This window comes from Poecilia reticulata, linkage group LG20 (assembly GCF_000633615.1).
Source record: "Poecilia reticulata strain Guanapo linkage group LG20, Guppy_female_1.0+MT, whole genome shotgun sequence".
Taxonomy (NCBI): Eukaryota; Metazoa; Chordata; class Actinopteri; order Cyprinodontiformes; family Poeciliidae; genus Poecilia; species Poecilia reticulata.
In genome coordinates, this window is record NC_024350.1 from 24,056,108 (window position 1) to 24,067,189 (window position 11,082).

At 39.9% G+C, this 11,082-nt stretch overlaps 1 protein-coding gene across 1 annotated transcript in view; it reads left to right on the forward strand.

Moving 5' to 3' along the window:
• Positions 1–304: 304 nt before the first annotated feature.
• acad11 (acyl-CoA dehydrogenase family, member 11) overlaps positions 305–11,082 on the forward strand; it is a 25,245-nt gene continuing 14,467 nt past the window's right edge. The window contains exons 1-13 of the mRNA XM_008396798.1: positions 305–519; positions 604–703; positions 1,315–1,440; positions 1,726–1,887; positions 1,982–2,146; positions 2,228–2,369; positions 2,456–2,580; positions 3,732–3,838; positions 4,238–4,349; positions 4,716–4,793; positions 4,961–5,099; positions 6,672–6,779; positions 8,864–8,962. Coding sequence (XP_008395020.1) covers positions 398–519; positions 604–703; positions 1,315–1,440; positions 1,726–1,887; positions 1,982–2,146; positions 2,228–2,369; positions 2,456–2,580; positions 3,732–3,838; positions 4,238–4,349; positions 4,716–4,793; positions 4,961–5,099; positions 6,672–6,779; positions 8,864–8,962 — 1,585 coding nt within the window. The 5' untranslated portion in view covers positions 305–397. The remainder of the gene's footprint in view (positions 520–603; positions 704–1,314; positions 1,441–1,725; positions 1,888–1,981; positions 2,147–2,227; positions 2,370–2,455; positions 2,581–3,731; positions 3,839–4,237; positions 4,350–4,715; positions 4,794–4,960; positions 5,100–6,671; positions 6,780–8,863; positions 8,963–11,082) is intronic.

Below are 11,082 nucleotides of genomic sequence, written 5' to 3' on the forward strand. Positions count from 1 at the left end.
TAAAAATTCTAATTCTAATTGAAAACACTAATGTTCAGTGAAATGTTCAGTGCTATTGTTGCAGCTATTTTAGATGGGGCTGTACATTAAAAAACTGCAGCAACAACAACAACAACAAAAAAAGCAAAATTTGGAAGTCACTACTTCACTACTTAGATCCTCATTTAAGACTACAGCACTGAAACTGCCTTCATTTTTCATAAAGTAAATTATTCACAAATCCCAAACAACGTGGCACATAATCCTTGAAGTAGTCCTTCATCCAATAGTCAAATTGAAGCTTTGAATAAGAAACCAACTTCAGCCCAGTGAAATGTTTGCGCATTCCGCTCAGCTCACCAGTGTCAGTTAATGATTAAACCCAGTGCTGATTAAACCAGAAGACTTGGCCTGAGACATGGAAGACCAACTAACATCTGTGCGAGAACAACATAAGTTCAGTGTTGGCAACCTTCAAAGATACCTGTATGAGAAGTCACTGGTATCTAAGAACGACACTCTGACCGTGAGACAGTACAGGTAAAATAACACATTTCAACAGTCTGCTTTCACTTTCTCAGTCACTAATGATAAGAATGCTAACTATATCCTTTATCTTTGCAGCGCTGGCCAGTCTAACCCAACCTTTCTGGTTCAGGCACCTTCAAGAAGTTATGTTCTCAGGAAGAAGCCCCCCGGTGAGCTGCTGCCGGGGGCGCACAAGGTGAGCTTTACTCATGTGTAGTCAATCACGTTCGCAACAATGTTTCGAGACTTTAAAAAACTCCATTTACAAAACTTTCTGGATGCAGTTTTGTCTCTTTCCAGCAGAGGGCAGCAATACAGCCCTATTTAATTTGTAGATTATTACTGGAACAGTGATGAGAATCTGTTTTATTCCGTCGATTTAACGCTGTATTGTCATTATAGCCATGCTTTATGTGTACAGTTGGTTGAGGTTTTTTTTTTTTAAAAAGTGAAATAGTAGTTTTTCTACTTTTGTGCACAGATTTTAAAACTTTATTCTCAAAATATGTTTTTTTTTAAAAATCTGTATTTTCACATTATTTAGAAGTGACCGTGCTTACACAGGACAGCATTGCAAAATGATACTTAATTGTTTTGTATTGTTGTTTTTTTTTAATTTATTTTCTCCAAGCAACAATGAGATATAATGACTGATATTCAGCTGTTTGACAGCCATCAGCTTATTGGCGAAGATTGTAATAATAATTAGTCTGGTTAAAATCTTTATCTGGTGTGTCAACACCCAAGATTCACCTTTTATTGTGTGAACAATCCAAATGTGCTCACCTGTGTCCGGACATCCTGCAGGTGGACAGAGAGTACCAGGTGCAGACGGCTCTCTTCTCTGCCGGCTTTCCCGTTCCTCAGCCGCTTTTGTTCTGCAATGAGGCTGAAGTAATAGGAACAGAGTTCTATTTGATGGAACATGTAAAGGTAAGCGTTTGAATGCATGTACTGTACAACAACATATGCATTCATTTGATCTTTTTCACAAAGTCCCTTTCAAGCATTTTTTCTTCTGTTTTATAACTATGCACAGCTTTGTGTTGGACACTTAAATTCACTAAAATAAATGAAAATGTATGGTTGTAACATGACAGAAATGTTCAAGAAGTTCAAGGGGTGTGAATATTTTTGCTGCAATGCACTCTATGTTCTACACAACAACATACCCATTCAGTTTATTTTTATCTGTTTTGTATGTTTTATCATGAGCAGGGCCGCATTTTCAGGGATCTTCAGCTCCCTGGAATGAGTCCAGCTCAAAGAACGTCCGTATATACAGCTGCGGTGGAAAACCTGGCAAAGTTGCACTCACTGGATTTACCATCACTAAAGCTCGAAGGGTTCGGGAGAGGGCCGGGATACTGCAGGAGACAAGTTAGCTAAACACTTTGCACTCAGTAAGCTTCCTTACATCTGTACGTATGTAGTCAGATTTGTAATGTAAAAAAATGTTGCTTCATTTTCCAAGGTGTCTACTTGGACGAAGCAGTACACCGCATCAGCCCACAGAGACATTCCTGCTGTGAATGAGCTCTGTGATTGGTTGATGAGAAACTTGCCAGATAAAGATGATGAGGTCACACTCGTCCATGGAGACTACCGACTTGACAACTTGATATTCCACCCAACTGAGGCAAGACTTCCTAAAAGGTTGTTATGACCGCAGAATGCATTTTTCAGCAATTGCCTCATTGGTTGTCCTTTTTATGATCAGACCCGAGTGATGGCCTCGCTCGACTGGGAGCTGTCCACCACTGGGAGCCCTCTAGCAGACCTGGCCTTTTTCCTCGTGCCTCTCTACTGCCCCTCGGCTCTCAACATTAAGAGATTTATATTCAACCTTAAAGAAGTAGAAGGTAATGCAATAATAATTCACGAATTGTTCACAATTAAAAAAAACAACAACAAAAAAACATATATGTATAAACTTTTCTCTGTGCAGGTATCCCATCGCCTAGTGACCTGATCTCCATTTACTGCAGGTGCCGGGGGATCCCATCTGCTTCCTTGCCGCCGCTGAACTTTTACTTGGCTCTGTCTCTCTTTAAAGCGGCTGCAATTTCTCAGGTCTTCCACCACATCCTGCTGTGCAAACACACTTGCCCTTGTGATAGAACTAAACCACATCGGTGTATGTTATATGGCCACAAATTTCAGTGGGTTATTAGTGTAAGAAAAATAAAGAATGAAAAAGGATGGATGACTTTTTAAATTCTCAGAAAAAAAAAAATCTTAAAAGTGTGACATGCATTTGTATTCAGCTTTGCTGAGTCAATACTTCGTGGTACCACTTCACTGTAGATAAAGCCGCAACATGCTTAGGTCTTTTGGGGTGTCTTAGTAGAAACTGAAATTGTTGCCTATTCTTGTATTTTTTTTTTTTTGCAAAATAGCTTATTGTCAAGCATGAATGAAACGTTGCCTATTCTCTCGATATGATCTGGTGACACGCTGTGTTCAGTTACTTTTCAACAAACTCCCGGAAATTGTGGACTTTGGCGTGGAAGTCTGCTGGCATAGAGGCGGATGTGGGGCAATAAGCGTTAAAATAACACCATAAGAGCCCGCATGCAAAGAAATTCACATTTATCTCCTTGGCGACTACCAGGGCTTGGAGAAGTAATTACATGGTTCACAAGCCTCAACAGGTATAGCAGTTTCAAAAGGTAGAAGCTTTTGAGGCATCGTTGTCTAGATGCACTATGGTAGGAAAATCTGATGAGGTAGCACAGATTGTCAGTACACTGTCATTATACGCCCATCTATAGGCTTCATAGACAGTAATGTTTAATCTTTGGTTCTTGTCCTTCAGTTTGAAATTATATTTTAACAATCAAAAATGCTTCAGAAAGAAGCATTTTTTTTTCTGACTTATAGTAGTGAGTCGCAGGAGTGGTCAAAATATGAAAAAAGTGCAACTCAGGAATATGCAGTAATTTGGTAAGCTTTGAGTGAGGTAGCTTTCACTTGATTTTATTTTGGGGTGTCAGACTATAGGGGGTTTAGTCTAACCCCCTTTAGTCTGACACAACGAGCATTAGCATCCACCCACCTGGCCAAATACGTTATTCGTAGGCATCGCCGGGTTATGTGACACTTGAAATATAAAATTGTACCACATATTGCATCCAAGCCAGTCCTTGAGTTACACCGGCTTATATTGTAAAGACAGTTGTGAGTCTTTTGCATCAAATTATAATTTTTCTGTTTTATCGCAGGGGATCTACGCTCGTTACCTGCAGGGCAACGCCAGCGCGCCTGATGCAGCTCAGTATGGCCAGAATGTCGAGCCTTTGGCTAAAGCAGCGCTGCAGCTAGCCAAAAGGTTAGTACCACTCATGAAATGAAAAAAAAAATGCACAGAAATCCACATTTTTTAAAAGTCGTAATTTAATGCGAGCCCTGCGACGGACTGGCCACCTGTCCAGGGTGGCCGCGCCTCTCGTTCGACACCAGCACCCCCTCGCAGTCCGACTGGGGATAAGCGTGTAGGATAATGAATGGATGGATGAGTTTAATGTGAACAAACCACTATAATTACAGCCCACCACGGCTGACGTCAAAAGCCTCGTTACCAGAATTTGTTGTTGTTGTAGGTGAGAATACTAATCGAATCCACGTGCGGACCGATCTTAAGCAAGCCGGAGTCGGAGCCTGGCTCTCAGCTGTTGCGCCGAGTGCATCCTGCCAACCTTTCACATGTTTCCGATCTGTTTCCTGCCAGCCCACTCGCAGGTCCAACAAAAGACAGGCTGTTCCCTCAGACTGCCAAAGGCCAGGCTGTGCTCCAGCAGGTTAAAGACTTCATGCAGCAGTACGTGCTTCCTGCTCAGCAGGTCAGTGCCAAGAGCTTCGGCGAGGACAGGGCGCATTTTATTTGCTCAAACGCTTCATTTTGACGTGGGAAGATTTGACAGACCAATTCATCTTTTCCACGTGGATTAGTTAATTAAATGGAGAAAACCATAAGTCTGTTGATTGTTTGCTTTTTACTGCACACAGAGCCCTCGTTGTTCACTGAACATCAAAGAATTTCTGCTGACTTGGCTTTCTCGTAAAAGAACTGGGCACACCAAAACAAACCAGCAAAATACAGTTTAAGACTTGAGCAAATTAACCTTTTTGTATTGCATGAGAGAGAAAAAAATCAGGATGGAATTATTATAATTTTTTTCTCATAATGCAATTGTTTATTTCCTCAGGAAGTTGCAGAATACTACACTAAACATTCCCAGTCTCCTCTGAGGTGGCACTCTCCAAAAATAATAGAGGATCTAAAGGTAGGCAGGAAGAATATACAGACTTTGTTTAACTTTGGATTTCAGTCCTTTTTCACCAGATGTTTCATCGATATTATTACCAAAGTGGTTTTCGCCATCGACTCAGTCTAATGTCATTCATTCTGAATTATTCCAGATTTGTAATAAGTGTTGTTCTGTGAGTGCAGGAGAAAGCCAAGCAGGCCGGGCTGTGGAACCTGTTCCTGCCGGCAGTCAGTGGACTCACTCAGTTGGATTATGCCTACATCGCGGAAGAAACGGGCCGCTGCCTCTTCGCTCCCGAAGTGTTCAACTGCCAAGCTCCAGGTAAAAAAAAAAATGAAAAAATGAAAGCAACTAAATAATGTCATATCCTGAGGTGTTTTCGAGATATATGGGGCTCATAAATGTCACAAGCATTTATTTATTTAAGTTGCACGAATATATAATATGCATACAAAATAAATTTTCTCCTGCTGTCACAACATTTTAAATCAAAACTCAACCTGCTTAATCTTTTTCGCATTTTTTATGACACAAGCACACCTACAGGATTTTATGTGACAGACGGCACAGAGAAAGAATTTTTGTTCCACTGTGATGTGGAACGAAAATTACACGATTTTTTTTTTTTCAACAAACAAAAAAAGTCTGACTCGCAATGAATGAATGAATTAGTTTTTACACGAGTAGCACAAGAAGAAAAGAGTTCATAAAATTCACATACACTCGGTATGTGAACATGCACAAATAGTATAAAGTGCAGTGCATTTATGGTGACTGTGCTGCGTGAAGCGCTTATGTAGTCTAAGTGCAGCGGTGTAGCAAGAGTTCATAGTTGGTCTGTGACCTACATTCCTGAATTGACAGGAATGTGGGTTGTGAAGGGGGGAGCGGGAGACATGTGGCAAAGGTCAAGGCCTGGACTTGAACCCATGACGGCCGCGTCGAAGACTGCAGCCCTCCAGACACGGATCTCACGCTCTATGCCTGCGCCGCTGCCACGCCCGGTGACACTCTTTTTACATTCTCTGTGGTATTGTAGTCAAACCTCAGGATAGCACATGTTATACACTTGCACCCTTTGTGGCCTCTTTGTCAGAAAGTCCATAATCCATAGAACTAAGCTGTTTTTTTAGATTAATTTAAGGGAGCTTTTCTGCCAAGATGTGAGGTTTCCTATTATTGAACTGAGGAAAAAAAAATCAGCAAGAAGAAGCCTGGCTGTTGTGTTGGGAGGTTCCGAGTCCTCGAAAATTTTCGTGTCATCAACTCCTCTTTAAGCTTGATATGTGAGCTGGGAACTGGGAGTTTACCTCAGCAATGATGGAAGTTTTTCCTCATCTTCTCCAGAGCTTGTATATTAACACCCCCACAGCACCTGTCTCAGGGATCCCATTATTTCTCCCATAACAAGAAAAAGATCCACTGTGATTTGCACAACATAGATCATTTTTTGTTTTGTAGGGCAAAACATCCATTTTTGGTCTTATCTGATCCCGAGCACCTGTTTCCCATGTGTTTCCCCTCCATGGCTTATAGTAGACTACAAATGGGACTCTCTTCTTCCTGCCACTCTCCCCTGAAGGTCAGATTTGTGAACTGCGACTCTTAATAGTTACAGATTCTCCCACCTGACTTGTGGATCTCCTCCAGAGTCCATGGGGCTCTTGGCTGCTTCTCTCATTAATGTTACCCTGGCCTGACTTGTTTTTGTGGAGAGCCATGTCTTGGGAGGTTCCCAGTTATGCTAACCTACCAAGACATAGGAGTATTTTTTTTTTTTCAGTCCATTGGCTTAGTTCATTAAGAAATATTCCTGATTAAAGAACTCCTCCAATAGAATGGGGGTGTAGAAGAAGCTTGTACAGAAACTCCATTAATGATGTTTTTCCACAGACACGGGAAACATGGAGGTGCTCCACATGTTCGGCACCGAGGAGCAGAAGAAGAAATGGCTGGAGCCTCTACTCAGCGGAGAAATCCGCTCCTGCTTCTGTATGACAGGTATCGATATGATCAAGTATTTATTGGCAACCGTGCTGGAAAAAAAAAAAAAAGAAATAGCCTTGAAATATATATATATTTTTTTCTTTTATTGCAAAATTTCACCTAATAAAAAATGTGGAACACTTTTAAATTTAGCTCATTTATGCAGTGGGGGAAAAAAATCTGAGGTTAAGAAATCATTTATTCTAATTTGTTCACGACTTGATTAATGATATGCTTTTAAAGTGAAGTAAAATGAAAACATACAGTCCAAGTTATTCAGTCATGAGTTAAATTTGATTAGGTTGCTAAATATTATTTTTTTTTGCAAATGCAGTCACTCCGTTGGATCGAGAAATATGAAGAGTAAACTTTCCATTAGAGTGTCTCGTTCTTTTTGTTGCACTGTTAAAAAAAGCAAAACAAACAAAACAAAACATCTGTTAACGGCAAAGGTCAAACCTCCTGGGATTAATCATCAACATTAAAGCTTCTCCTCGATTTATGTGGTTTTGCTGCAACAGTTTCCACTGCCTGAATATTTAGACTCAGCCACTGTTTATTTCTGTTATTGGAAGCTGGGAGGTTTAGTTTAGTGCTCCCTGTTTTACTGGCTAATTGTTGAGATCAAAATCCTCCAAAATCGATCTGGATCCACATAAAATAGATTCACAATACATGGTAGATTTTTAGAACAGAGGGATTGACAGTAAAATGTATGTATTTAGAAATTGGTTTGCATTTTAAACTCTTGGACATGATGTTCCCAGAAGACTTTATCTCTTTGTCTTCGGGCCCAGCCTCTCTTCTGACAGCTTTAAACACAGAACCAGAGTTCCAGATCTGTCCCAGCAGCCGCTTCCTTCTTTTTCCTTGGCCGTGAAGATTTGAAATGTAACACAACAGTAGAGAATCACCTATTTGTGTGAGGGAGGAATCTGTGTGTGCAGTGAAGCTCTCAAACGTTCCTGTAAATGGAAACCAGATAGTTTATGAGCTTCACGTTGTGTTTTGATTCGGGAGTTTTTCCCCTTCATGCTGAAGGATCACACTTCAGTTGTTTCCCCTCTTCTTTTGATTTCTCTCTTGCAAACGCATTCGCACCGCATCACTGTACTTCACTTATTGTCACTTTGCAGCTATAAATTTAAATGTACATTAAGATTTTATGTGATACATCATCAGAAGAATAAATTAGAAGATATTAAAAAAAGTGTAGACTTTGCAAATAAAAATCTCAAAGCCCAAGCAAACCCCTCTTTGCTCGGATGCTTTGAAACAAAATCCACCTGAATATAATCTAATCTTGACATAAATCCAGGTGTTCTGTGCAGACCTCCAAGGTCTGTTAGAGAACAAACAACGTCGTGAAAACTGAGGCACACAGGGTTGTTTCCAGTCTTTGAACATCTTACAGAGCACCGTTCCTGATAGGATTATAGCTGCAGTTAGCATGAATAACACATAAAGGAGTTTGTGGCTCAACCATGAAAAATCTGAAAGGGTTTTGAGGGATCTGAACACTATTGGAATAGCCTGTTCTTTGTAAGGCAAGGCGTGAACACAAATGTTCACAGCTGAACTCATAAAGAGTTGGAAAGTCGAAACTTCTCATCTACTGCTACAAAATCCTTCAGCTTCTTTCCACTGGATTCGTGTGAATGGTTGTGGTCTGGAGCGAGGTTAGACTACCCTCGGCTGCTACAGACACTGTGAATCTCCCGTTTCAAAACATCACCTGCCAGCAGCAGCAAACACTGAGTAATTCCCATCCACGTACTTCCCACGCTGCCTGGAAATGGCGACACGCCACTGCCAGAGGTGAATACAGAGAAGGTGAACATCCCTGTGGTTTTTCTAAACACAATTGTTTTTTTCTTACGGGGCGGGAGGGAAATTAACAGTTATTTAATTCACCGGATGTCGTGGGAACATGAATCCCTCTTTTGCGGGCCAGTCGTTTACATTTTGGAGTTGAGCATTCTGTTTTATTTATATTATTTACCGACTGCGGCCTATGCTGGAATCTGAGCTTAAAACAAAGACACGGGAAAACTCTGGAAGTCTCCTTGACTCATTTTCTCCTAAATTCTTACCACCAGAGCCTGACGTCGCTTCCAGCGACGCAGCAAACATGGAGTGCAGACTTCACAGAGACAAAACCACCTACATCATAAACGGCAAAAAGTGGTGGAGCAGCGGTGAGTACGTCAAACGTTATTTGATCCTCTATTAAAAAAAAAAAAAAGGTTTCTGTCCTGATCGGGAATCAAAATGCACCCAGAACACTTTGAACTTAATAAACGCAGAACAAGTAGTTTTATTTGGAATAACAGAGGTCGTTTAAGAGCGTTTCATAAATGGAACAGACTCATAAAACAAGAGAATGTTTTTGCAAGTATAATCCTGAAAATTTTATTGTCCACCCGAAGGTTTGTCTCTCAGAGAGAACAAGCCGTAGATGTAAACAAGATGTTGTCCATGATTTCTAAGCAGGGCCTTAAAGAGATGCATATGAACTCAAAGTGCTTTCATATGGACCATAAAACTTATACAGATGACTCATACAATGCTTATTATATAACATAAAACTTTTTTAATGAGCTCAAAAGTGTTGAATGTGGTTTCGGTTTTTTTTTTCTTTTTTTTTTTTTGTAAAAAATAGGCTTTTAGTTTGCCAGAAGATAAACATGGTAAAAGGTCGTGGATTCCAAGTGTTTTAAAGAATCTCTCCGTGTGAGTCAGGGGAAGTAAGTGTTACCTCTGATGTGAGTCATTCAAAAGGAGAGAAGTTGGTTAAAAGGCAACACGTTTAATCTGTAAATGTTGAAAGGCTTACGAGCACTGCCTCCATTAAATTTTTCATTTGATTTTTATTTGTATGATTCTTTTTTTAACCGTCGGTTTCTAATTGGCTTTAAAAAACAAACTACATTTTAAATATTTACTGAATAAGAAAATGCTGAACAGGATGATGTCACACAAGGCAACACCCAACTATTAATTTGAGAACATTTTATTAATGGGGGGAGGGGGGAATTATTGTAGTAAAACAAAGCAAAATGCATTTAGCAGCACCTGTAACGTTTAAACCTCAAGTATGTTTATAACAACGCCCTTAACACACTCCAGCAGGCTTTAATCTTCTTCCCAACCTAAGCCAGGTGCAGCAGCTTTCACATATTGTGGCAGCTGTGGTAGATAAAACCTTAAAAAAAAAAAAAGGTTTTTATTGCATCAGCAGAAACCCAGTAAAAATATAACCCTTAAATTAATAATGTGTTTATCACATATGGAAAGAAATCCCATCCATCCATCCATTTTCTTACACCCTTATCCCCTAGTGGGGTCGGGAGGGCTGCTGGTGCCTATCTCCAGCTAACGTTCCGGGCGAGAGGCGGGGTCACCCTGGACAGGTCGCCAGTCTGTCGTAGGGGGAAAAAAATCCCATGTTAAATATATGATTTTGAATCCACAATTATTGGTGTGATTAATAATATATTTTACTTTATTTAGTGTCCAGGAACTTTTAATTATGACCGTCTGTTTCCCTGGAGCGTGAATATGATGCAACACTTTTGAAAATGGGAAAGATAACAGAGCATGCCTTTACAGTGCTGCAGAATGTAATAAGTTGGATGAAAGATACTAAAAAATATCTAATCTGACCATTTTTTATTTTTTGTTTAATTGTTTGGTTGCATTCATAAGGCTAATGATGTATGTCTGTTTTCCGACATGGATGTCTGCAGTCTTTAGAAATGTTTTGGCTTTTCAGGTCATTACCAGCTGAACAGATTTGTTACCGGTAGCATAGATTTATTTATTTTTTGCTTAAGCAGTTTTGTCATCATTTGTATTTGGTCCAAATGGCTAAAACAGCGGGTTAATTTCTTCTACTGTCACGATTCAGCATGTAAATTTAAACTAGAAAGTTAAAAAGTCTCTTCTGGGTGGGTTGTGCGTTTGTGACACAGACTGTCAGCAACTCCTCAAGAAATATTTCTTCATAAAAAATATACTGAAACATTGTTTACTGAAGTAGTGAAATTTGTTAACTTTGTTAGCACCAAACAGCTTGCTGGCTGCTTCACAAGACAGACATATGGGAGCTAGGATTTAATATGCAGCAGTGTTACAGCTCCTTGTCATGTTTTTTCCCCCAATAGTAAAATCATCACCTGTGCAGATGCATACGTTTCTTTTTCTACAGTGAAACTGTAGCTACTGCCTTACAAAAATATACAAGTTCAACTTTTCTAACTACTTACTTATTTCTGTAAAAACATTTCACCTTGTTTTCGGTATGAAATAATTATAT